Raw genomic sequence first — 27,782 nt, 5'->3', positions numbered from 1 at the left:
AACAGAGGCTAAAAGAAGATGTAAGTTTTTTCTCTTTCACATAAAAATCCAGACTCTCAGGCAGCTGTGCTCTGGGAAGTTGTCAAAAGCCCAGACTCCTTCCGTCTGTTGGTCCCCATCCCTGGGTCTGTATCCTTAAGGACTTGCTCATGTCCATGCAGTTCAAGATGGTGACCCCCAGGCCTGCTGTCCAGGAACCTGGTTTTCATGCAGCTATTTTGAACGTGAGGGGGAGAGGATGTCCCAACCTTTCAAAGTACAGCTTGAAATTGCACTTGTCATTTCCACTCCCATCCCATCAGCCAGAACTTAGTCATATGTCAACATGCAACTGCAAAGAGCTGGGAAATCGTCTTTATTCTGGGTGGCAATGAGCCCAAATAAGATCGGGGATTCTCTTATTATAGAAAAGGGGAGAATGAATATAGGACATGGGCAGTTGCACTTGGCTCTTAGTCTTACAAAGGGTTTCTTTTTGGCCTGTAATGCAGACATTTTAACGTGAAACACTTGAGCTCTGGAATTCTAGATGGGCAGCATGGTCAGGGAAAAATCCTGGTACACTCTAGCACACTCACGTTGCAAAATCAAAATAACTGCATGAAAACCAGGTTCCTATGGAAGACCAGAAGTTCTGAAAGGAGACTTAATTTGCGTTGTGCATTTTTTGAGAATAGTGTGTTATTGGAATAATAGGAAGTGCCTGGCGAGTTAATAACGTGAGAGCACAAGCCTGTAGGGTCATGTTAACCACATCTTCATATTTCTTGCACTTTTTCCCCCCTCGAAAGTGTAAAGTCACGTTGCATTGACATTTTTTTTGTCCCAGAATGAAAATTCAGTACAAGAATGAAGGGAAAGTATTTTGTAGCTGTGGGGTTAGCACAGATAAAATTAAGGCTGTTTGAGGTTAGAGGGATACAGGCTGACAGATTGTGTGGGGGTGCCTCTACATATGTGGGTGTCAATATGTTTGTGTTAAATTGTTTGCAGATTTGGGGGGAGGGGAAAGTCGTGTGTGTTAATGTAGATTCCATGGGTGGCTTCAATCATTGGGTTTTCTTCCTAATTATTCCTATTACAGAGCAGCAGAAAGAGGATGTAGGAGGATCTAGGTTAGGGTGCTGAAAGGACTAGTAATATCTGTGCAAGTTCCTCACATCAGCTTAGTCGAGGGTCTTTGGCTTGTCTCCAGTGTTCTGAGTCTTGGAAGTGCTCAGGCGAATAAACCTGGCGTCTGCCCTTGAAGGGACTGTTTGGTTTTGTGAGGCTACAACATGTAAATCAATTCCTCGAGCAAGATGATAAGACTCTCCTAAAGGACGCTATATGGGAGCAGAGAGGGCAGAGCGCCCAGCCCTACCAGGGCTGGCCTAGGACCAGCTCCCTGGGTAAATGCTTTCTGAGGCAGAGCACCATGCATTCAGCTGGGCTCCGAGGGCACAGATAAGCAGAGACGTGGGCTCTGACCTCAAGGCAGTCGGTCTCCGGAGGGGACAGCTTGTCATAAAGGCCCCTCAGGGTCGCTCTTACCTCCTCTCCAGCCCAGTCCTGAACCCCTCCTCATATACTCTCCCTCACCTCAGCTATGACAAACTGCTGTCTCGTCTCTGTTGCCTCTCCCTGAAATGCCCGCTGCCCTTGGCCCTGCATCCTTAGAGTTTCAACGAGGTTTATCTCCTCTGAGATGCCCGCCCTAAGGGTCTGCGGGTCTTAGGGATCCCCTCCTCTGCAGTCCATGCCCACACATGTGTGGGACACGTGGGGCTTGTGCTGTTTGTAGGCATGCATAGGGGCTCCCGGGGCCCCTTCACGCGGACACCCTTTCCTGTAGCTTTCATCTCCAGCAGTGTCATCGCTCGGCACCTCTTGGAACTAATGATTCCTGTGGGTTGAATCCAACTTGTCACACAGAAGAAGCTACATTTTCACCGTCAGTGAATGAGACCAGAGGTCTGAGTGTTTGGCCGCCTGCTCACTGGTGGGCAGAGACGAGGTGATTCCGAAATCATGCATGCTGGCATTTGTGAGTCTGGAGGGCACGCTGGTAACAAAGATTTTTCTGCTGTTGATTTTTGACTCATCACTGATCTATTAATTAGCAAGCAGCATATTGGGTACATATAAGGTGCCTGAGCCTGTGCTCGATACCGTGGGTGATGCCAAGGGGCAAGTGAGAAAGCATCCAGCCCAGGGCTGGACACACTGCACACTTAATTGGTACTGAGTGAAGTGGAGGTATAAGACTTCCCAGTTTGAGGTGCACTTTCCATGTAATGTAGGTGGGAGAAGCAGTACAAGAGATTAGGGCACAAAAGGGTAAGTTTCTGCAGGAAAACCCAGACATGGCTCTAGTTTCCTGAGCAGGAGAAACGCTTCAGGCTGGGGTGACACATGGGAGACAGACACATCGTGAGTAGAGCACGTCCAGGAAGCAGGAGAAGCTGAGTAAGGGGTCTATATGATGAGAGTGGGTCGTTAGGGAAGGAAAACAAGTGTGATGGTCTTGTGGACGTCTTTTCCTGAGTGCGTAGGCAGTGGGATGTGAAGAGCATCGTCTTAGTTTAGCATTTGTCAAAATAAGAAACTGAAATTTTCCTTTTGGGTTATTCTGTCCTTAGGCTTCAGACTTGGGTAAGGTACATCTTTAGGTTGCTTTGGCTAATGGGGAAATTCAGTCTCAGAAAAAAAGGATTTGATCATCTTGGAAGAGAGTTATGTAGACAGATAGAGGTTTTAAATCTTGACCAATTTAATATTTGTCTTCAAAACTTGCTAGGGCGTTGGATCCATCTCTATTCAACTTGCATGGCAGCTGGCCCAGGGGAGGGTCCCTTTCTACATAATCTGATGTTAATTGTCCAATTTGGGCTTCTCGAGGATTGATAAAGTTACCTTTTTGCTGTTTAATTTTGGGACAAATTCCCTTATGAAATATTGATATACTTGAACCACTTCTTTTCCACCATTTGCATTTGTAGAATCATGGAATAACAATTAGCATTAGCTTAATCAGAACAAATTCAGGATGCTGAAGCCAATCATTTCTAATAGCCTCCAAAAACAGCTCTGAGGTGGTTTTTGGATTTTCCACTCCTAGGGGTTTTCTATACCATTGGTCCATCTCTTTTCATATATATCACATATGTAGCAAAAATTAATTTTGCATCCTAATAGTAAATGATTCAGGCTTATATTTGCCAATTTTTAGTTAGTGAAAAGAAAAATTCAGAGTACCTAGGACAGTATGTCAAGCATCATCAACTAATGTGATATGTGCCATGGGGAAACTACCATGGGTCCAGATCTCCGGAGGTTTGGCCTTCCCTCCCCCTGCCCTCTGCACTGGACCTCCAAGCCCCTCCCTTCCCCATGATGCCGGGTACCCAGTCCTCTCACACTGCCCTCAGCTCCCCAGGAGCTGTCAGGTAGGTCTACCCGCCCTCAGAGCTGTGTGCTCCACAATTACCCTTTTTCTTACTATCACCCTCCATGCGAGAAGAGCGAATCTCTTGCTCTGGTCACCTGAAGTTGCCGGCCTCGGCTGCCGGTCGGTCTCTGGGGGAAGGGCCCCTGTTCTGTGTTGGTTGCTCCTCCATTGGAGACCATCCTTTCAGAGTGGCCTGCTGTTCGTTTTGATGCTAACTGAGCTTGGAACATGTTGTGTGGAACTAAAGTAACATTTCTTCCTCTTTATTCTTAAAATTAAATTTTAAAAAGCGGTTCAAAGATTAATAATTTGGTTGTTGTGATGGTAATAGACTGCTCGTGCCTGTGTCCTCTGCACTATGGCTGTCTTCCCATCTGGATGCAGAAACCAAACATTGGCCGTGAATTTAAAATTTTTAATTTTTAGTAATCAAATGCCCACCTAATTACATCAAATTGAGTTGTGGGAACTTGGCTTACAGAGAAAACCTTTCCTGCTAAATCAAAGATGTGTCCTATAAATTAGTTTCCAGTAAATTCACGTGGGGTGGTTGTCGTCTTGACAGGAAAAAGAATGTTTTAGCAACTTTTTTCTTCAAATTTAATTTATATCCAGCTTTGAACTTTATCGTAACTTTGGTAACCACCAAAATATACTTAAATTTCCAAATTGACATTAAATTTTCTTTGGATTTATTTTTTAAAAGCTGATAAAAATAATTTTAAAAATTAATCTTGAACAACAACAACAAAAACAAAAAAGAATAAAAACCAAACAAGAGAAAAAATGGAAAAAAGCCAAAATTAACTAAAAGCGTTTAGTTTCCCCGAATGGTCATGCTTACCTATTTCACAGCTTGAGAATGTATGGCTTCAGGTATGAGGGTTGAGGTCTAAATTTTTCAGGAGGTTCTAATCTTTTGAGAATTACAATAATACCTATCTTAAGAGTTGTGGGATTCTGGGCTTTTTTGGGTGGGGAGAGGGGGTTAGTTATACCTCCCTTAGCCCACTGAAAAAATATTAGAATACTGTATCCATTTTTAGTTAAATAGGAAATCAGTTTGACTTTGAGAATATTCTGATACCCTTGGCTTATGGGGAGCATGCTGCGGTGTCTAAACCACACGTGTTGGAGTCACAGGTTGCACACTGCACAACTCTAATTGCCAACAGCTGTAGTTTTTCCAACATCTGGGATGGTTGCCATTTTTCATGACCAGCCCAGTCTTCCTCCAACGTTTCAAACAAGTTCACCAAAAATCTAACACTTCACTTCCAAAGGAATGTTTTGGTAAAAGTTGACAGTCCTTAGAAATGGAATATGGCCACAAAGATTTGTTTAATCCTGTTTGTTTCCTGGTTTTGCTTCACAAGGCAAGGTGGGCCTGAGAGAGGGGGTCCAGGGCGAAGCTTGGGCCCCTCTACATCTCGTGGGAAGCCCTGTGCCTTGCCCTGTGCACAGAGGTGATGGAGGCCTCTGCTCCCATAGCCTTGTCTGGCCTCCTGCGTGTCTGCAAACCCGCCATCACCGTAATAACAGCTCTCATCCATCTGAGACTTCGTAATTGACCAGTCACTTGTACGTACCAGATTCCACTGAGTCTTTGTAGGTGTTGGGGAAGCAGCACAGGTTTGTTTTATTCCTTCCCCACACAGTTAAGGACAATAAGCCCTGAAGAAGAAGTTAACTGACTCTGCAAGGCCTCATTGCTATTACGTGACAAAGTCAGAACTGGAAGAATCTGTTTTGGGGTGACTAGACCACTTTTTGGTGGCTAGTCATTTTTTCTCCACCAGAGCAGTAATTCAGGTTGCATAGAGGCATCAAGGGACACCCGCCCTAATGGTCTGTGGGTCTTAGGGGTCCCCCCCTCCGCAGGCCCAAGATCACGCGTGTGTGGGACTTGTGGGGCCCGTGCTGTTTGTAGGTGTGCACAGGGCTTCCCCGCCTGGGGCGCCTTCACACGGACACCCTTTCCTGTAGCTTTCACCTCCAGCGGTGTCATCACTCAGCACCTCTTGGAACCAATGATTTGTGTGGGTTGAATCCAATTTGTCACACAGAAGAGGCTGAATGAGACTGTCGGTGAATGAGACCGGAGGTCGGGGTGTTTGGTGGCCTGCTCACCCTTGGGCAGAGACGAGGTGATTCCGAGATCACGCACGTTGGGGTTTGTGACTCTGGAGGGCGTGCTGGTAACAGAGCTTTGTGGCGGTGGTCCAGGCTATGAGGAGTTAACCTGACCTGGGCCAGTAATTGTTTTTTCGTTGTTTTAAAAATTAAAAAAATAGAGTCAACATTTGAATGTTCTGCAGAAAGACTGGTGCTTTGTGTCAATGCAATAACTCAGGTCCTAGTATCCAGTAGGCCATTGAGTGAGCAAGCAACGGATGAATGAAGAAATCAAGATGGAACATAAATAAAGGAGTACGTGTTTTATATCATGTTATAGTCATAAATGCTTTTGAGATTCTGGAAAATAAAGCCATGGCCTGGTTTTCCGTCCATCACCTCATCTAAAAACCTTGAAAAAAGAAAACATTTACGATTCAGCTGGAATCTAAGAGGAACTCTGAGACAGTGTTCCAAAGCAGAGTTAACAACTTGGAGTATTTTTCAGTTGCAGCCCATGCACCCTGAGAAGAGATTGCCAAGCGATGGAGTGATGTGCACGGCTCACCCTTTCCCAGCATGAGGACAGCCTGGTGACCTTTTCTGTCTGGGTGTCTGTTCCCTGGGGACTTGCAGTGTCCATGCTGCTTGCTGCATGTGACATGAGAGCAGTCAGCCCACTGCGCTGGTTTCCTCTCGGAGTACTGGTGGCAATATAAACCCATTACAAAGGATCTTTCTCTTTCCATTTCCTGGTCTGTGAAATGTCCAGTTCCTAATGCACCTCCTGAAGAGACCACCAGGACTTTGACATGCCAAGATCACAGAGATCTAGTAGCCACATTTTTAAAAAAAAATTTTAAGAAAAATAGATAAAATTACTTTTAGCACAAATCTGGGCATGTCAAAGTCCTCGTCTCCTTGGGAATTGGATTCGGAACTTGAAATTTTGCAGATCAGGAGGTGAATGCAGAAAATCTGCGTTAGTATTATTTTCCGGGGCGTTTTAAACCTGGAATGCAGGATTCGGGCACACGTTCACATTTCATGCTACAATCTATATGTTAAAGGCAAATTTATAGTGCGATGCGTCTGACTCATCACTTACGCTCTCCCAAACACACGCTCAGCAGGAGTCTTCACTGTGAGTTCCACCAAGTGACGCACTCGGTGTCCCAGAGGGGACGTCGCTCGGAGATGTGGTGCCCGGCCTGAGATGAAGGTCACAGGAGGATTGTCGGATACTCCTCTTGTCAGCTGGGCAGATGAGGAAGAAGTGGAAGTGACCTTCGATGGTGGAGGATCGCCTAGTCCGCTGTAGAGTTCCACATTTTCCGCCCTGTCACTGAGGAGTGGCCAGCTTTAAACGAGCCAGTAAGCGTTTTCTACCTCATGCCAGTTCAGCGCAGAGAGAGGGACTGAGGCCACAGGTGTGACCAGCCCCACTGTGCATCCATGGGTGTTGGTGGCAGGTTGGGGTGCTCTGTCCATCCAGCACCTTCCACATCGGGCGTTCCACAGGATCAAGCCGGGCCCTGCGGTAGTGCTGCTGGGATCACAGTGACCAGTGGATGCCTGCATGAAGCTTGTGCTCTAGAGGTGGCAGAGACGGTGGTACCTGCACACCATACACAGTCTAAGGTCAAAGTGACTAAGTGGTATGGAGAATCTGCCGTTTCAGAGAGGATGGTGAGGGTGGGTCTCTCTGAGGGGGAGATGTGTGAGCAGTGGCCTGAATGAAGTGAGGGAGCTAGAGTGTTCCAGGCAGTGAGGGTAGCAGGTGCAAAGGCCCTGAGGTGGAAGCATGGAGGTGGGGCGTGATGATGGGGTGGGGCGAGGTAGGGGTGAGCATAGAAAGGTGGCCAGGGGCCGGGTCCTTAGACTCTGTACTAGAGGACGTGTAGGCCTGTGGCTTTCATTCTGAGTGACGGGAAGCCACTCGAGCACTTAAACCTTAATTTCTTCCCAACTTTTTTTGGGTCATGAACTTCTTTGGCAGTCTGGTGAAGCCTGTGGAACCTTTGCAGAATAATGCTTTTAAATGCATAAAATGAAATCCAGGCCATGTCAAAGAAACCAATTACATGGAAATATAAAGATTAAGGTCCCCTGTAAGGGACACACATGCTCCGATTTACATTTTCAAAGGATCACTAGGACTGCTGTAGGGAGCATCCACCGTGGGGCTGGAATGGAAGCACGGAGACGGGAGCTCGGAGCCATGCTGCCTCCCTCGTCCTGCGGGGCGGTGGTCTCCACAGCAGGGCTGTGCAGCACAGGCATTTTGAGTGTAGGAAGAAAAACATGTAACTTCTATTTATATTTAATTGTTTCTCATTCTTTTAAATTTCTGTATTGAATGCATGTTTTGTAATATCCTAATATAATAGAACATTAGTACATTTATATAATTCACAAATACATATATTGGAGGTGCATACTCAAAAAGTATTTATGCCATGGTTTTTGATCAAGCAAACTTGATGGTCACGATGTTGGGAGAGTTACTCTGTAAGAAACTAAAAAAACAGCCACACTGGTTCAGACCACATTCCATTTCTGAGGCCATTTTGTGGGAGACTGTGAATTCTTGCCAGGATTCAACCTTGCTAAATGTCAGTCCTGTTTCCCAAGCATCCTTCACTCTCCTTAAGCCCTTGTGTGGCTATACATCTGTTCACACCTGATTAGACCACCTGCCGCTCTGAGGTGGCGTGAGCTCCCCCAGGGAGCAGGTTTCCTGGGTAAATTTCCAGAGAGGAAAAGTAGTTCTTGCCTTCCCCCTAAAATCCAGGGGGTTCTGAAGAGCGGCTTTCCAGCACTGAACTGCGTGCGAGTCACGCCCCGTTGTCCCTCTGCTCTGCCGCGTGCTGCCCTCGCTCGCGTGCTCCTGGACGGGGGTCCCAGTGGGTGCAGCCTCCCTCCCACCCACCTGCCCACGTGGACCTCTCGTGAACATCTGTCCGCTCTCCAGGCGCAGTGAGCTGAATGGTGGGCATTGCTCCGGTGCCTACATCCAGTGCTCTGTGACCACTTCTGTTTTATACCCAGAAGTAGTATCTGGAGTGGAGCGAGGAGGGAGGGGAGGGTGACGGAGGTGAGGCAGGGAGCTCATTTTGCATGAAATCTGCTGTGGCTACAGCTCAGCTGCCTTCTTTTTCTCCTTCCTTCCTCCTTCTTTCCCTCCCTCTCTCCTTTCTGTCTTCCTTCTTTTATAAAGAAAGCAAGCCTTTATAAAATGAGCAGAAATCCTCAGCCAGGCTGTTGGGGTGGAAACTGATGGGTTGTGGACATAGGTGGTCCCTCCCCCAAGATCAAGCAGTGGGTGCCGGTGCCCGGGGAGATGTCGTCCTGGCCAAGTTGTGACAGAGAAGTTCGCTGACCTGCCTTGTGAGTAGACAGTGTCTATGGAAGCAGGCGTAGTATGTAGAAATGAGGCCAGCCTCACCCTGCTATTCTTGAGCCCTAAATAGGAAGTCTTATTCCCAATTCTTTACATTTTTTCTACCTCTCCGACTTCTGAACTCTCTTATTTCAGGCACTGCTCCTTCATTTGGCTGAGTTCTTTCTTGGTTAAGTTTCTTATCAGTAAATATTTGCAGAAATGGCAACTTGTAGGTAAATTAATCAGACACTGGAAAATAGCTTGATGCATCACTATGATATAACTTGCTAAACGCTCAGGGCTTGTTCTGCATAGCACCTGGATGAAGCAGGAAACAATGCAAGTACAATTCAGAGCCAAGTCAAGCTGTCTGGGTCTCTGTCTATACCATGACAAAGGGGACACTGAAGTAGCCGCTGGATAGGACTGCTCCAGAATTAACTAAGAGTCTACATTATTTTCTGGGAAATAACTAAATCTTTGATGTTATTTGTCAAAATAGAACAAAACTGGCTAAAAACATTCAGCAAAGGGAAAAGCAAACAGCTCGAAATAAAAAAAATACCCCAAGACCTCCACTTGGCTCTCCATTTCTCCCCATCCTTCCTGTGTCCTTCAGAATGTGGTGGCCTGTGGCGGGCGGGCCAGTTCGACTGTGGGATTGATTCCAGGACTGGATGTCTCTGCTGGTTGCTGTAGAATGCCATGGGGTGTTCAGAGCGCCTGCTGCGTCTGGGGCTTGTTTGGTCCCTTAGGTTCCAGTTTTACCTGCATTTGAGGGCCTTTAAGGCAGAGGGCATTATGAATTTCTAAGTCTTTGGTGCCTGACTCTCTCTTTTTGTTGTTTGCGATTTCCTTGAAGTAACAGAGCCTTGTGTGTCATCAATAACGTTAGGTAAATGACGCCGACGCACCCCTCTGAGCGGGCACCTCTCTCTCCACCTGGGGTCTCTTTGTTTCCTCTTCAGCGTCCCAGTCATCCAGAGCAGATCTAAAGAGCGCTCCGTTTTTCCGATCCCTCTCCATCAAGGTACTGAGAAAACGTTTAAACTTAAAAAGACTCTGTTTCCCAATATTTAGGTTGCCCAGTGTGAGTCAGACTCAGCTGCCTGGAGCCTGAGCCCAGAAGGTCTTTATTGACAGCCGGTTAGACCCATCTCCTCGGCAGCCTCCGAGAGCGGGGCTGGCGCCGAGGACGGGAATTCAGACGACTTGAATATTTTCCTTGTGCTTTGGGTCAAGCCACGTGTCTTATGCGTGACCACTTGTTTAAACCTCACAGTGAGCATGGGAAGCTCACCCCATTTGACAGATGAGGACACTGAGGCCGAGAGTCGGTCATGAACTCAAAAGGATCCCAGGTGTGCTGACTCCAAAGGTGATTTGACACCTCCACGCTGCTCCCTGCTCTTCAGCAGGTGCAATTTTCTAAAATTTGACTTTAAGGATCCAGAAGGTGAACTTTTAACACTGCTCAGTGATCCCTTTTTTTCTTCTGCTTTCCAGAACTGGATGGGTTTGCCCCTGTGCTTCCAGCCCTCCTTCATGTCTCTTGGTTCTCTTTAAAAGAAATGCCTGTGTTTCTCATTCCCCTTTACGGGTCTTAAAGAGCAGTGGCTCACTAGGGCACCGATTTAATGAAATAAAATTTTTGGTCGTGTTTGGTTCGATTCTAGGTGATACAAATAAAGAGTTGTGAATGCTTTGTAGTCAAGTTTAAAGGGAAGGAAAAAGGTGGAAAGAAGAAAGTGGATCAAGGACAGGACCTGGACCGGGCCTTCTCTGCTGCCTAGTGAAGTTGGTGCTATTAAAATGGAGAGGTAGTGGGACAGCTGTGGCACTGTGGATCCTAAATTCAGGGTTTGCAGTTTATAAGTTAGCAGTTGTGTGAATCTTGATTGTTTCAGACACTGCTCTAATTAATATGCAATGTATAAGTGTATTAATTTATCCTCTCCACACCCTTTGAGGTGCATACTGTTGTTTTCTCTAGGAAAACAGAGGCCTGGGAGGTTAGACAGAGCGTTAGACGGAACTGAGAGCTGAGCCCTGGAAGCTGTCTTCAGAGCTCCTGACCACTGTGCTAACCTGCCTCTCCGTGCAGGGCTCAGTAGCTCATCATTTCATGGTGTTTTAAAGATTATTTTTCTTCTTAATTAAAACCAGCGCACCGTGCAATTGGAGGGGGAAGTATTTGTCGTGTTTGGTGACAGACGTTGATGAGTTTAAAAAAAAAAAGGCCTAAGGAAAAGTCATGTACTTTCTCGTACATGTCCCTCCATCTGTGTTTACTGTGCGAAAAGGTCACTTGAGCACAAGAGCTCGAATTTCATGCTTAGAAGCAGCTTCACTGTGGCTAAAACCTTGCTCTACAAACTGGCTTTAAAAATATTTTGTAATGTGTCTCTCTCTCTAATATGAACACTCAGGAATCATTAGGTTGTGGGCTTCTTAAATAGGACTTTTGTGAGTGTCTTTTACCTAAATGCCAGGAATCGCCAAGTGATTTTTGCTTTACTCTCCAGTTGAAGCCCTTAGTCCTGACCGTCCATCCACTCACTTTCTGGAAGGAGCAGTGGTTCTGGGAGACCTGAGCTGTTCGCCTTGTCAGTCAGCTGCATGGCTGCAGTTTGTGGTAGGAGGGGTGGGGTGGGAGAAGACGGAAAAGGCTGAAATGGTAAATTACTGGAGGTTCTAGAGAAAAATAGAAGTAGAAGCATTTGCGGCTCAGATGAAAATAGCACATTTCCTTTCTGCTTGGACTGTGGGTGTCAAAGTGCTCCAGGGAATAGAAAATAAGTAAAAATTGATCCCTTACCTGTCGAAGGAAATGCTCTGACTCTGGGAACTGAAATGACAGCTTCAGATTTGAGGATCTTGGGAAACCACTTTTGAAGGTTGAAAAAAAGAAAACACCAGGAGACTAAAGAAAATGTGATGTACCGCATTAGGAAATGTAGCCTTTCCAGAATGATTTATACGGCCCTTTCCCAAGACCGACCAACAGGTAGCAGAACCCGATCAAGTGTGTGGCCGTCTTGCCCCTGTGCTGACCACGGTCGTTCCTCTCTCCCTGCAGGTGAGAAGCCTTACAAGTGCTCGTGGGAAGGGTGCGAGTGGCGTTTTGCACGAAGCGATGAGCTCACGAGGCACTACAGGAAACACACAGGTGCAAAGCCCTTTAAATGCAACCACTGCGACAGGTAAAGGGGCCGGGAGCTGTGGGGCAGGGCCGCTGATGGGGCGTGGGAGGGCGGGCTGTCTGGTGCCCTGGGATTTGTCCCAAGCCCCTCTCTCAGGGACTCAGGCCTGGGAATGCCTTTTACTTCTCCGCTGAGAAAACCGATAAGGGTGCCTTCTTGCGTGTAATCCAGAGATGTTGTGAGTTTTTGATTCAGTTACATGGGTGTATAATGAACCCCAGCTTTGGACCTGGAGCCGTGTTAGTCACTGGTATGAATAAGACATAGTTTCTACCCTCAAAGAGATGATGTGACAGGTAATTTTAGCATAACATGAAAAGTATAGGATGGAGAGTGGTCGCCTGTAGCTGCTTCTTCCGATCTCTTTATTAACATCAATGCCATTTCCCTCGTCCTTAATAACATGAAAGAGCAGAAAGCCTGCTGAACGGAAGGAAGGTTGGTCGTAAGGCTTTCCTCTGAAGCCCTATTAGAAATGAATTTACTGAAGAGAGTTCCCCTTCTTTAGGGGCCTGGGCCATCTTTCTCCTTTGAAAATAGGTACAAAGGTCTAAAAGATGGTGAGGCTTTGAGAATTCATCCTCTAATTCCATTTCAGACCTTCAGCATTTGATGGTGGAAGAAAGAGCACGTAGCAACAGATAGTACACGAGTAATAGTATCTGACAGCCCTGGCATTATCAGCCAATAAACCCCAAAATGGAGACTCTGCAGGCCAAGGTGAAGGCGGGATTAGGTTTAGACATAATCAAATAATGAGCTTGCATCTGAGCGTGTTATCCTTCTAATCCTATTTCTGTGTTTAAAAGGAAGCTTAAGAAAATTAACCATCTTTTTAATGTAATACTAAAGGTCTCGGTTATGATGAGAAAAATGCTTCTAATACGATAAAAGCCCTGAAAGCCTCGGGCCGGCTTGGCCAGCAGCTGGAGGGACGGCGGGAGGCTGTGCAGGATGTCCGCGGAGGCCTGGCTCCGGGAGGAAGTGTGATGGCCTTCGCATCCTGCGCCCGCCCTGTGCCGGCGCCTCGCCCGGCCTTCCTCCGCAGCGCGTGTGTTTGCAGGGCAGGCAGCAGAGGCCAGGGCCCCGGTGGCCAGTTGGCTTGGTGCTCCTTTAAGATGCATTCGTGTTTTTCCTCCTTTTTTCCCCTTCTTCCTGAAGAGGCTATTTTCCTCTTATCTTCATTCTTTGAGGACTAAATAAAGCCCAGAGCCTCCTGGAGCCCAGAGATAACCTCCCGCCCCAGGGCCAGGAAGCTGTTCCCTGGGAGCTCTCTTCTGAGGGAGCACAACCTGTTTTTTAATTTCCACCCCGTTGCCTAGAAGTCCCCCTGAGTCAGCAGCTGTTGACTACTGATGATACTCCAGTGACGGGTCTCCGTGCTTGACGTCTCCCCCAATGCCCTTCTCAGGTTTCCCCGCTTCCTTCCTCTGTAGCCCTGGCTTCTAGTGAGGAGGCTGTGTAGATGTGACTCTGTCCACAGTCCTTGAGGAGGAGTGGTCCATCAGCTGGGCTGAAGACGAATGCTTTGTGAGTCCTCAAAGCCCGTCAGCAGGTGCACGCAGTCGGCCGCCCTGGAGGGAGGGGGGGACACTGCTTGGAGGTGGTGTTATGGATTGCCATAGTCCTTGGGAGTGGACAGACAGTTCTTACAGGGAATTGCCAGAGTTAGTATTTCTTTCTTCAAATCAACTCACTTCTTGAGGAATTTACACCTGTCCAGCAGTTGACATATTAGGATTAGCTCTCACCATTTGTGTGGTTTATGTGGAGAAGTATTTCAAACCGACTGGATATTTCAGTGAAGGAGATGCCAGAGATGGGTAATTTGGTTAGTCTTTTGCTTTATTTTCTTTGTCAAAATATGCTATGGTTTCTGGAGCTAGAAGTTTGCCGAGCAGACGGCACAAATTCTGTGACATGGTGTTTGGGGAGGTTGCGAGCAGCCTGGAGTCCTGTGGCATCGGCCAGTGGTCAGTGCTTTTGCTGCACTGTCAGAGCCCAGGGGCCAGATTCTCACTCGCGTGTTATGACAGGAAGCACCTTGCATTTCGATTGCGGAGACTGTGCTAAGAATGGAGCCGGTCTGGGAGGTGGCGCAGGGGCCACGGGCATGGTCCCACAGCAGACGAAAGGGAAGCGTGGAGTGGCCAGGGAGCTGGCCACCGAGTCCTGTCGGTACCACGGTGGGGATGAGCATAAGGAACCTGCCTCGTGCCTCTTATAATTCAAGCTATCACACTGCCCGATTTGGAGGCCGAACTAGGATTGGGATTTCCTTTCTGTAAAGCGTGTACGAGTCTAACTTACACTTGGATTTTGCCTCTAGGGTAGATTAAAAATATAGATGAGTTTTTGTTTTGCTAACATTTAAAATTGCTCTATGCCACAAAAATCACTGTATTTCTGGTTTTGTCTGCAAAAATCTGAAGATCTGGCAACAGTGGGCTTGTGTTCCCACAGGGCATAACTTTCTGGAGCTGATGGTGGTCACCGGCTGTTCGCGATGGCCGTGTGATCGCTCATTTCCCCGCTCCCGCCACACCCTGCGGTCTCCCCAGTGCCAGGCGGACCGCCAGTTACCATAGACCATTGTGCTTGCGCTGTCGTCCCCTCTTGCAGAAGAGCCGTGTTCCTTCCTATCCACATCTTATCAAAAGTGACTCAGAGAGCCCAAAAGTGCTGTGTGTTTCTCACACGTGACTCGTTGCACTCGTTTACTTTACCCACCTGGCCCTTGAAGACTTGGGGTTTTGTGGCCTCCGGCTTCAGGTTGGGGCTGGGGAGAAAAAGCGAGGTGGCTCTGCCATTTCCTTGCCTGAGTGGCCCACTGCTGGAGGCCTGAGGCTGGCCTCTCAGCCCACAGCGCAGGAGGCTCCTGTGGTGGTAATCGGGCTTGGTCTCCCCTGGTGCTGTGCAGGCCCTTGTTGTACCCACTCGGCAGGTTACAATCTGGGAGGCTGCTCCCAGGCAGTTCCTCCAAGATCTTGGGGTGGAGGAGGCATTTTGCTCTTTGATCTCTGAGTCAGCCTGCTTAAGAGGGGAAGAAATACCAGCCAGATCTACCCTTTGGTGCCCTAGAGGGTTGCTGTTGGCTGGAAGGCCACGTGCCTCTCGTGTGCCTTTTCATAAGCAGGAGAAACGACAATAGGGGTTTGATTAGTCTCTGTAGTCAACAAATTTCACTCATGAAGGACCTTCTTGTTTAAGGTCATCTGACTGCTGTATAGTCATAAATACCCCCTGGGGGTATATTACCTTTAGAATTATTTGATTCTGCATTTCTAGATGCTGAGTTTATCTATTACTTTTTACTTTACTATTCCTATGTGGAGCTCAGTGCGTATAAATTAATAAATATAAGTTAATCATGACTAAGTATCTTGCTGATGTATTGAATTTAAATAAAAACCTCAGTGGTGAGGGACCTAGTCTAATTCTAGGCATCATGTACTTCCTAGAATTTGAACGAAGAGTGATGCCAGTTTTGTTCTGGAGGGGTGCAGTTACATTTCATACCATGAAGATATGGTTTGTTTTCTTCACTTTTTTCCTCCTGAAAGAACATGAAGGGTAAAGATGGATGCTTAGATGTACGTTGCCGGAGATCCAGCCCAGAACAGGCAGGTGGTGAAGGCAGAGAAGTCTGGCACGTGGACTTACTGAGCGTTTATTTCAGATGAAGTTCTGTGTCGAGAGTACTCTTGCCCTGTAAGTTCCCTGGACATAGAAAGGGAAGGAAGAGGTGTGGCCGCTGCCAAGACCTCCCCTCACCTCTCGTGTCTCGGAGCCCGGGCCCCCTTTGGGACGGGCAGATTCCGCTGGCTTTGTTGCTTTCTCACAGGCCCTGACCGCATGGGCCTGACCAGGTAACTTCCAGATTAGTTTTCTAGAGACTGCCGTTACCCATTGCCACGGACTGAGCATCACCTTCAGTTATCTGTAGAAGAGCTTATCATCTCACACTTCTGTGTGTCAGTGTTCCAACTTGGGTCTTGCTGGGCCAAGGGCAGCGCAGGGCTGCGTTCTTTTCTGAGGCTCTGCGGGGAACCCATTTCCTTGTCTTTTCCAGCGTCCAGCTTTGCCCACATGTCTTGGCTCCTGACCCCATTCCTCCATATCAGAGCTGTTGAGCCCTTGTCATGCTGCTATCTCTCTGGTCTTCTCTTTCAATTCCCTCTTCCTTTTTATTTTTTTTGAGGAAGATTACCCCTGAGCTAACATCTGCCACCAATCCTCTTTTTGCTGAAGAAGATTGGCCCTGAGCTGACATCTGTGCCCATCTTCCTCTATTTTACACGTGGGACACCACCACAGCATGGTTTGATAAGTGGTGCATAGGTCCACGCCCAGGATCCAAACTGGTGGACGCCAGGCCCCTGAAGCAGAGCGTGCGAGCTTAACCGCTACACCACCAGGCCGGCCCCTCCCTCTTCCATTTTTAAAGACCCTTTTGATGACATTGGGCCGACCCACACAATCCAGGATGGTCTCCCTATGTTAAGATCAGCCATGTAGCAAATTAATTCAGTCCACAACCTCAGTTCTCCTTTGCTTTGTAACTCAGCACGTTCACAGGTTCTGGCAATTAGCTGTAGACCTTTTGGGGGTCCACCCCTTATTCTCCCTGCTGCAGACTCCTTAAACTGGCTGCCCAGCTCCCCCTCTTCTCAGCCTGAGAGCAGGTGTGGCTGAGCCCTGGGCTCTGACTCGGGCTGGGTTCAGACCCTGGCCTGGCCTCTTTGACGAATGTCTCATCTGGTGGTGGGAACAAGGGTGCCACCTCTGTGTAGAGTTCTCTTCGGCTGTTAACTTTAGAAAGGAAATACCTACAAAAAGAACTTCCCAACGCAGGTCTCCTTTCTCTAGGCTGTTAGGTTGGAGGAAGGAAGGAAGGAGGGGCAGAGGCAGGGCGGGAGGGCAGGGCAGAGGGCGGGCGGAGGGCAGGGCAGGGCCGGGCCATGCAAGTCAAGTGCTGACTCCTTGCCGCTGGACCGCTTTCTCTGCTGCCAGTGACATCGAGGAGTTGCTTTTAAAGAAAATGTATCACTGTTTCCTGGTAAATCCAATCCCCTTTAGATGGAACTCAACAGGATTATGCAAGTGTCTTGCTCATACCAAACCAGGGCCTGAGAGAAGTGGGTGTAGTCAGGATTATTACTGTTCGCTCTGATCGGATGAGGTGTCTCTCCCGTGCTTCTCTCATTCTTACTGTTCTTCATTTTACCTTTGTTCTGTTTGCTTGATTTCCTTGGGGATCGATCCTGTGCGTGTACCTATTTACGAGGTGAACACAAAGTGGTGGCGACTGTTGGGGTCGGGGGTAGGGTGGGCTTTTTTGTTTGTTTGTGTGAAGAATGGACAAACACGGGGAAATCCTGCGCTGAGCAGGAAGCCTGGCCACCCTGAACAGGGCTGCTTGTTCACATCCTGACAAGAGTTTTGGATTGTGCAGGTGTCTCAGGCCACAGGGGAGCCTGGGAACATTCTCACAGTGGGAGAGTGGCCGGTTTTAACAGAAGGATCCAGAGGGACAGCAGACACCCAGAGCTAAGAGAGACAGCCGTCTTAGATTGTAGGCTGCCGGGACACGGAAATGGTCACTCTCGGTTATGAGATACGGAGCCTGACTCAGACTAGTGTCAGCTTCAAAGGAGGTTTATCAGCCCAGGTAACTAAGAACAGAATTAGAGTTGTCTTTAGACTTGGCTGGATCCAGGTTCTCAGATGCTATCACCAGGACTCTTTCTCTCTTTCTGCCTCCTTTTTCTCTGTTGACTTCATTCTCAAGCAGACTTTCCCGCGTGGACACCCACAGCTGCCGGCTTCAATCTCTGTAACGTAGCAGCCCCAGTGGAAAGTGAGCATCTGTCTTCCAGTAGTTTCAGCGAATATCCCAGGGCTGGCTCTCAGTGACTTTTGTGGGTCATGTGACTGTCACTTAGAAGATCACTGTGGCCGTGGCATCAGCCTTAGGGGGAGGGTCAGCCCCATACATCTAAGAATGCGGAAGAGTTGCCACCCAAGGGAGAGTCAGGTGGGGTGTCAGAAGAAAGGGGGGAGTGAACACAACCACTGCATTCACTCGGAGGCTGCGGACCTTAGCCACCAGGAAACAACTGGAAAGAGTGGGCTCTCAGGGCTGCCTGCATTAGCTGTGCGCCCTGGCCTGGCTTTCTTACCACACACAAAAGGGGTGTGAAGACTCGCCGTGGAAGGTTGCTGAGGGCGTTCCTGGGTGACACTGGGGAAACACTTGGCCTGTGCCTGCATAGGTACCATACTGGATAGATGTGGGCTCCTCCTCCATCCTTTCTTGTGACTTGAGTGCCCATGTAGACCTGTGGGTGTCACAGGTGCATTTCTGAGATCTCATGGTAAAGCTCAAGACTGAAATCTGGGTGTTGACACGTTCAAGTTCCACCCTCTGATGACACAGGATAATGGATCTTTGCTACACTTAGGGGACACAGTGCGACGTACGTTGTTTCCACAGCAGTTTGACGTTCGTTTCTTCCTTAATAGTGACACTTCTGATAGCAATAGTTAATACCCATTGAGGTCTCACTGGGCGCCAAGCAGTGGTCTAAGCACTCGACGTAGATCATCCCATTTAATCCTCACAACCAGCCTTTGAGGTCAGAGCTGTCATGATCCCCATTTTACTGAGGCAGACCTCAGGCACAGAGAGGTTAACATGCCCAGGGCCACACAGCTGTCGGAAGAGCTGGCATTTGTACCCAAGCAGTCTGACCCTGAAGTCGCCTTCCCAGAATACTGCCTTGTTTCTTGCACAAATGTATGGGTGATGCATGTGGGGTTCTCTGCTGGACCTCTCTAACATCCGTGTTGTTGCTTATATCCCCAGGTGTTTTTCCAGGTCTGACCATCTTGCGCTCCACATGAAGAGACATATCTAAAACCCTCGAGGCCAGAGTCGCCATGGCATCAGCCGTTGTCTGAGGGAAACGCCGTGAGGCAGGGGCTGGACTTCAGGCGGGGACCGTTGCCTCGCAGAAGAAAGTTCTCACTTATCCACCTCTGTGTGCACACGCAGACACACGCAGACACACACGCACCCACGCATCGACCCACACGCGCACACACTGTCATGCACTCAGCTATATTTAAAATATATACGTCTGTTCTTTATGCCTTGCCCTCGCCAGATGGTAGAAGACCAGGAGGCAGGAAACCGGGTGAACTCAGCGAGGCAGACTGGCTGCTTGCTTTAGCACCATTGGAATTTCTTCCCGCCGTTGCCGATGGAAATCGGAGAATGCGGATGCGAGGGCTCTGCAGGTGGACGGCAGTAAGAGGGGCTGATTCCACTTCTCAGTGCAACTTGATAGGAGAATACAACGTCTTAAAGTTGCATATGTGTAGCACTAATGTTTCCTTTAAGTAGTTGGGGGAAAAATGACCTAGAAAACCAAATTGCAGTTTGGTAGCCAAAATTAACTCTTGGTTCATTTGTCCTTTGTGTGTGAAAAGTCCTGCTATTCCGTGCGTCCGACTTCCTCACAGAACTGTCGATGGGTTTTGGTCCTTCTTAGTACTGTTGAGATCTTTCCAGGCGATACCAACGGCCTTAGCGGCGGCAGACTCTGGAAAAACACCTTACACCTTTCTGGCCTGCATTTCTCTAGACTTCACTCTCAAGGAGGAGTTTTCTTTTCTTACTTTTTGACTCTTGCACACCATATGCACTAGGGATTCCGGAAACTTCTAGCATGACTGCAAAGTGGCCAAGAGAATAAAGTCCTTGATGATAAATCACAGTATATCCCTTGAGCCTCACCTTATTGCCAGTGCTAGATTTTTTCTTTTTAATCTCTCTGTTTTTGCTAACGAAACTTGAAAAGCTTATTTCGAAGCTTAAATGTTTTATCTTTTCTCCATGGACTAAACCTCTCCAGGACTCTCTCGGCACCTGGATGGCCAGCTCTCAAAGCAGCCAATCAGATGGGACATCACAGTTCTCTCATCCCCCCGAGGCATCCTGACCTCAGCTGGTAGTGATCAACCCCGTGCTGTCTGTCGTTGCTACCCTATAACCAGTTTCAGCATAGATGTCGCTAGTCTCAAAGGGCAGCTGCATATTTAACCTAACTCTGGGTTATGACCTGACAAAAAGCCAAAAATATCACTCTTTCCAGGAGTGGAGAAAACTGAGCATGCCTCCCAGGTCTAGTGGCTTCAAAAGACATCATCCTATCTTCCTCTCTCATACCCACTGAGCTCATATTACCCTACTTGTTAAAACACACGGTTCAAAATGCCATTGTGGGAGCGAAGGGTGGACATTTAAGGAAAGGGTTGAGATGTTTCTCTTACTGTCTGTCTAAACGGAGAGACATATTTCTAATTGTTTTTGGCTAGGCCCACCATGACCTGTGACCCAGGGACCCAGGACCCACAGAGGCTCCCGTTTGCTCTGCAGGCTGGCTCCGGGGGGGTGTGCAGTCCGCTCTTCCCATCCCACACACACGTCCGACATCGGTCTCTGTCTACCGCATTTTAGCTAGCTGGCACTGGCCTCAACTCCAAAGACTGCCTTTAGGACCATTAAATGGCCTATGCAAGCAAGCGGGGTGGTTATTAGGACAGATTGTATATTTTGTATATTCTGGGACCATCCCTTCAAGACACGTCTAAAAAACAAAAATGGCGCTTGGTCCACACACGTTGCTGCTCCTTCACACCAGCTGGCTCCCCTCCTGCCTCCTATGGCTGTTTGACTCCTTGACTGTTAAAATGCCACCCCACACCTATTGGGATGCAAAACTGAAGTCTTTAAAAGGAAGTAATAATATAAGAAACACAAATACATTTATGACAGCAACCTTCAAGATCCTTGGCATTTGGTTTCTCAGCTTTCTGCAACCTTTGCTTTTACTGAGATGTTGAAACTGCTCGTCTGAGGGTGAAGGAGCCTCCTTATCACAATGCTGTAGCTGCCAGTTGGACTCCTGGGGCATTCTGAGGTCTGGCCCTCAAAGTTTTCTTTCTATTTTTCCTTTTTCAATTTAGACCAAAAAAAAAAAACCATCAAAAAGAGAAAAACCACCCTAAAAACACACACACACACACACACACAAAATCTGCCTATCTGCCAGAGGCAATTATGTATATGTTAGTTGGAGGGTATTTTAAAAAAATCAGTTTTATTCCAAAGATTTAAAACTAGACATGACTTAGAAACAATTCCTGGAGCACTGCTTGCTGACAATCTCTAGTCCTCTACTGCATTTGAGTGCATTTTGTGGCCAGTCCATCAGCGCGCACCATGGGGTCATATTTGAATGTGTGGTGCATCCTTTCTGGATGAAGGATGTGTGAGGGACCTTGAACCTCAGCTGTATCAAACTGTAGCGCCTCCGTCAGTGCACTAGATGAAACTTGAGACGCCCCAGATTTTGTTGGTCGTTGACTTCCCTTTCTGGGGCAGCCTCCAGCACGAATGCGCGCACACCTGTGATGGCGTTAGCCGTGGCTGCCATGATTCACAAACGTGCTCTCCCTAGCTGGAGCCGCTCTTGCCTCTCGAAATGCTATTATTAAGGGTTTATAATACTTAATTTAATTTTTGAACTGACCAATGCAAGGCTCTATTAAAAAGAAAGTTTTTTTAAAAAAAAAAAAGAATGCAAAAGAGTAATCGTTTCTTGTTTGCTCCCTGTTGCCATCTGTGGTCTTGAAAAGATCTCATTTGAATGTGGCGGAACAAAGGCCCTTTGGTCCTGATCAGTGTCTGAAATGCTCAGTAGTTCCTCTCTCTTTTGTCCCAGTGAGGTCCTTTGTAATCTGCCCCTGGCCTTTCTCAGAGCAGGGTGGGCTGAACCGCAGTTGGGGGGCTTGCTTGCTTCAGAGTCACTTGTCAACTGTGAGAATTGGCCTGAGAATTTGGTGGGTGCTAAGTGTATGGCTTTGAAACTATTCTTTTCCAGCTTGATGACACCTGTGAACGATGAGCAGTCCTATCCACGGGAGTCGGGGGAGCCCCAGTCATTTTGGAAACAGATTTGTGATAAAATATCCGTCATCTCTCAAGTGGCAGAGATGGCTGGGAAGAGCCTGCTGCAGGAAACAGGCTTCCTAAGAAATAACCTGAAGGTATTTTGCTCCCAAGAGGACAGGTTATTTAAAACAGTGCTTTAATGGACATTTGAAGCACATTGAACTGCTTTCTCGTTTAAATTGTTACCTCCTAACATTCCAGGGGATCCCAAATTTGAGAGGAGACACCTGGCCTGGTGTTTCTTGTGCTTGTCCCCCAAGCACACCTAATGCGGGGCTCAGAGCTGATGTAGAAAAAGAGTGTTTCTAAGCCATTGACAGTTTTCTTTATTTCAAGTTCTGCTTCTTCCCCCTGCCACATGGCTGTAAGTCAAAGATGTGGAAACCTGAAATTATAATGCTGCTCCCAGCAACTGGCCTCCTGCCCCACTCTTGGTTAATTGGCCCAGCTTAATGCCTGGTGGTGATGAGTGTTATGTCCAGAAAAAGAGATGTTTGGATTCTGTGACGAAGCTGCATTTTATGAGAGTATCGGAGACCCCAAGATCAACGTGATGCTGACCATTTCCTTCTCCTCTCTGTGTACTGTCCCTTGCAAAGCCCTCCAAAACCCCTCTCGTCGCTCCTGCACCTCTTGTGCCCTTCTTACATCTTTGATTGCCTGATTATAACAGGGTAAAAAGACAGCCAACCTCATGCACGATTACCAGACCTGATTCCTATTTTTAAAAAATCTTCTTTGAATCCAGAAGCCAGAGAAGATTTTTTAAAGGACTTTAGTTTGGGATAAGCTTCCAGATTAGCCATGTCTATTTGCATCAAAGGGGAAATAAATGGGACTTTCAGGGCAGCTCATCCAGAACATTCTGCCTTTTGCCCCTACTCCTGAATTCTATGGCAAATTCAAAGAAATGAAGTCAAATGGCAAGAACAACAAAACCTCCTGATTAGTTCTATTGGTTCAAAATGGTTTCCTCTGTGGAAATCATTTCATAAAATATAAACTACAGAGCGAAGTCTTTTGTCTTCTCTTTCACGTGAGTTGGTTTTAGGAGAAGGAAGAAGGTAGGGAAAGTCAGAGAGATGCAACACACTTAACTACAAAAATCAGCTTCATTGTTTCTTTGTTTTAAATCTTACGAGGGCCAGCATTTCTGGTGGCAATTTTGCACCCAGATCTTTGCCAAAGTGAAAATTCATTGAGTAGAACCTGGTTGAAATGTGCTTGTGGAGGCTTTCCCCAGCATCTTCCAGAAGTGGCCACCTGCCAGGTGTAGGGTAGGGGCAAGAGGCAAGAGTTTGCATTCTGGGTCTGCGTTAAATTTCGGTAAACATGGTGATATCTCAGTTTGAAAACTGGAGGGGTCGGCCTGAGTACACATCAACGCCTCTTTGATGGCCTCCTTTCCTCCATGAGGATCTTTGGGAATACTTGAGTTGGAACAACAAAAATGTGTCAAAGGCAGCAAACAGTGCTTGTAGACGTGAGATCCCAGGACCAACTGCCTGAGGCTTCAGGTTCTCTCCTGCTCTTAACACTCTCTTCAGTCTCCTCTGTTGGTTCCTAATAGATCCCAGAAAAGGGAACAATAAAGCTGCACTTAACCTTCTTCTGTGCACCCTTCCAGTATAGTACTGTATCCCTCAGGAGTTCTGCATTTATGTGTAAGTCCTCGAGAAAACAGGTTTCAGAAATGGAGAGAGAAATCCTAGGCTGTCACTTCACAAATATCCCAAACAAGAGACTTTTCAAACAGGGCTCCCTCTCGGTGGTCCTGAGGGAAGGCTGACGCATTCTTTGTTGGGGACTGTTTATACAATTTTTTTCAACTGTGAGCTTTGGAATCGTAAATTGCTTTGACTCCAGCTTCTGTCTACTGCCATAAAATGGACCCCACATCAGAATAATGAGGGTGGTATGTGTGCCCACACCTGGAGGGTGTGCATATGTACCTATGGTACCTTCGCAGAAGGAAAACAGGCTACTGACGTTTAAGAGGAGTAGCCACCAGTGCCTAATATCTTTTCGGGGGATGGATGCTTATAATGCCAGTATACTGAAACCACACTGGGAGTTCCACACAGAGGGGAGGGGCTGCGGGTGGGAGAGGGGACCTTTTATTCCTAGGCCTTTGGACCGGAGGCAGAATGCTTTCTGCCAGTCTCGGTCCAGAAAGGCTTTTGGGCTCATTGGCTGGTTCTCAACCTGTTTGGGTTTTTTTCCCAGCATGCATTTTCTACCTAAGCTCAGACTTAGTTTAATTTCCTTATCTTTCACTTCTGCTTCATTCCAGGGAGGAAAAGTACACCTGTTATGGCCAAGATCTCCTTGCTAACACAGAGGCAAAAATAAATGTTTCATGTTTTTGAAGCCTCCCCTTCCTTTTCACAAACCCTCCCAGAGCCCTCCCCTCTCGCCACCCCTCCCCACTCCCGCCACACGACTCCCCGGCCCCCACCACCTTTCTTCCAGATCTCTCTTCTCCTCTGAACAGTTGCTTGAGAAGTTTGTTTTGCACTGTCGTTTTCTTTTTGCCGGATGTGTCTGACAAGTGTGTTTGGAGAGACCGACTCGCAGCCCCGCCCCGGTCACATTCTCTCAGGCCTTCTCTGGTATTTATAATATATCACAGAAGTACCCAGTCTTAGAGCCCTCGGTTATGCCTTTTTTTGACATTTTATTTTTTTTAAGCTTTTTATATATATATATAAATATATTACTTTGTCAAGTTTTTTTGCTGTACAAAAGTCTTAAGATTTAAAACTATTATTTGTATTATATGATGGTGGTATGTTAATGTTACAAAATTATTAATGAAGAAAAAATTTATTTTTGTTACTGGTCTGTTTCATAATTCTTTTTTAAATTGGTATATTGTAAGATATCTATGCAAAAAATGTTATGTGACGCATTTTTATTTAAGAATGTAATATGTGTAATAAACAGTAGAATGTGTTTGGCCTTGGAATGCTTTACTGTATTTCTCGTTAGCTTTTTTCATCAGGAAAAAGAAAGCCTAAAAGAGACATAAATGGGTCCTTATAGACCTCACGAGAGTTTTCTTTCTCAGAGAAAAGGAAAGCGAAAGACTGTGTTAGATCATTTTTCTCTGTTTGGAGGGCAGGAGTGTGTGTGTGCGTGTGCGTGTGTGTGTGTGCTTTATGGTTTCACTGAGGCAGCTCAGTGCCCACATTGGAAGGAGCACTGAAGACAGTTTATTTCTTCGAGGGGAGGCAGGGAGCAAATGGTTGGAGGTTATGAAAACAATATTTTAGAACAAGGTGGATTGTGGGATGTTATTTGTTTAGGGGGTTAGGAGAGGCTTATTGAAAGCAGTTTATTTGGTGAAAGCAGGGGAAAGTTGGTTCTGGGATGGTGTTAAATAGGAGGACATTTGCTTGACTTGAAGCTTGTGGGAGAGGGCGGAAGGGCAAAGGTCAGAAGGCATCATTTAAGTGAGGGTGGGAGGTTGGTAACAAAGTGAGGAAGAGACAGCTAACCAGAGGCAGAGAAATTTGAGTGGTATACAGTACAAGAAGGAAGATGCAGATGTAGCCAGCCTCAAACCCCGGGAAGACGAGATGACAGGCCTGGGGACGTGCTCAGAACTGAAGAGAACACTGACTCAGATCTTCTCTTCCACACGTGACTCCAGGAAAGAGCATCACAGTGAGGAGGAAGGGAGAGTCTCCACTGCGTCATGAGCCCCCAGAAAGTGGCATTGTTAGCTGGAAACAATAAACACGTTCGTCATTTACACGGACACAATACTGGTCAAGCTTGCTTTTCATGCTTTGGACTTACAGTGACAGATGACAGTGGTGAATCACTTCTATCCCTCATCAAATGAATCTGACAAGAAACTTGAATAAAATTTCTCGTTAAAGACGGTGGCTACAGGGACTGGACTTGCTGGATGGTGCAGTCCTGAGCAGGAAAGCAGGTGTGAGAGTGATTGGGTCCCCCCCTAGTAAGACTTAAGGTAAAGAGAACACTAGATGCTACAGGCCAGGGAGGTGTTTTCGAAAAGTGTGAATACCAGCTGCCACATCTCCCGAGCAGGCAAGGCTGGCTGACGAGAAACTACAGGATCCAGTGGGAAAAGCACTGGCCCAGAGTCCGCACACCTCCCTCCCAGTCCCTCGTCACTCAGTGACTAGACGAGTAGTTTAATTCTTATAACCAAAGTCGTTTGCCCAGAAATTTCTTTGCATGAGGGAGGATAAGATAACTTTGCAGTATTATTATTCTGTAATAATAAACCTGACTTGCAAAAGAATATCAATTTGGACATTTTAGGTGGAGGACAGCTTGCACTGTGCTGAAGTGTTACGAGGAGAGGGTTAAGACTATTTGGCATAAGGAAACGAGATGGTTTACATAAGTGAATATTCTAGACGACTGAAGCTTCCATATTTAGAGGCATAAACTTTCTTAGAATATGTCTAAAAATACATTACCCACTTCACAACCTTTTCGAGCATCCATTTTTGCAACATGATATAAATTCAGGGATGACTCCAGACTGTGGGGTTGCTTGGCCGTACACTGAAGGACTCCACACTTCATCCTGGGTGACCCGACTTTGTCTGCTGTGCTAACCCTATTTGGAAGTTACAAGTTCTTTGAGTCGTCCTCTAGCAATATTCATCTCCTTGTTAACCAGCAGATCAGAGGAGCAAGCTTGATAACCTAGAAAGTGCAAAAATGACTACAATTTGAATTCAACAGGCAGTGGTGGGACAGTGTGCCCTGGGTGTCCCAGGGGAGTCCAGTTCATGAGCCCTGTGATAGCTGTGGTCTGAGGATTCATATCCATTTGGGAATTCTGGGCTCCCGGAAAGGAACTGCAGAAAAAGCAGAGCTCAGTGGAATTGATAAATAATTTAGTATTATCTAGCTAATCTCCCACTTATGGTTATAGGTTTAGAAGAGGAGATGGTTAAAGCTTTTAACTGAAACAAGATTTTGAGGCGACTGGTAGGCAGTGGTTTTCTGGGTTATCCATGATGAGCAAATTCACGATTCTTTCTCCAACATTAAATATTTTATCTTAGCTATTAAAAATTATTGATATTGACTGGCTTGAACATAACCTATTACTTTTTCAAAAATTCTGCCTGATTCTAATATAGTTATACATACCACCGTACTACCTTAAAATGTTGAAATGACAGCAAAGACATTACAAGAGAATGGGAGGATGAGATTTACGTTTGTATGGAATTTTCCGCTTCTCGTATACTGCATTTGAGCTGTTCCACAAGACTGCATAGTAATGGAGTAGGTATCGTTCTCCACCATGACTCTTTGCCCTCCCAGATGGAGAAACGGGGTCAAAGAGGACACGTGACTTTGGCAAGGCCCAGGGACACAGTAAGTGGCAAAGCTGCACATAGGTCCCCAGACACTCAATCCGGAAATGACTTTCCTCTATAGCTCACTGCTTCTGGGTAACCAAGAGTTAAACGGATGCTTATGTGTGTCTGGCCTTGACATCACCATTGGCAACACTGACTTAATTTCCCCATTTTCTCCCCATTAGTCACAGAAGGTGACCTATAAGGTAGATAAGTCATTGCATGCTAGAACTAGAAGGTATCTTGCAGACCTCCTTCAACGCCACCA

At 46.9% G+C, this 27,782-nt stretch overlaps 1 protein-coding gene across 1 annotated transcript in view; it reads left to right on the top strand.

Moving 5' to 3' along the window:
• Window positions 1–21,236, top strand: part of KLF7 (KLF transcription factor 7) — an 81,815-nt gene extending 60,579 nt beyond the window's left edge. Inside the window, exons 3-4 of the mRNA XM_070581789.1 lie at window positions 12,010–12,133; window positions 19,002–21,236. Of these exons, the coding sequence (XP_070437890.1) occupies window positions 12,010–12,133; window positions 19,002–19,053 (176 nt within the window). The 3' untranslated portion in view covers window positions 19,054–21,236. The remainder of the gene's footprint in view (window positions 1–12,009; window positions 12,134–19,001) is intronic.
• Window positions 21,237–27,782: the final 6,546 nt, after the last annotated feature.

The sequence above is a fragment of the Equus przewalskii genome, chromosome 17 (assembly GCF_037783145.1).
Source record: "Equus przewalskii isolate Varuska chromosome 17, EquPr2, whole genome shotgun sequence".
Taxonomy (NCBI): Eukaryota; Metazoa; Chordata; class Mammalia; order Perissodactyla; family Equidae; genus Equus; species Equus przewalskii.
The sequence above is the reverse complement of the archived record's forward strand: the minus strand, read 5'-3'. Positions and strand labels throughout refer to the sequence as shown.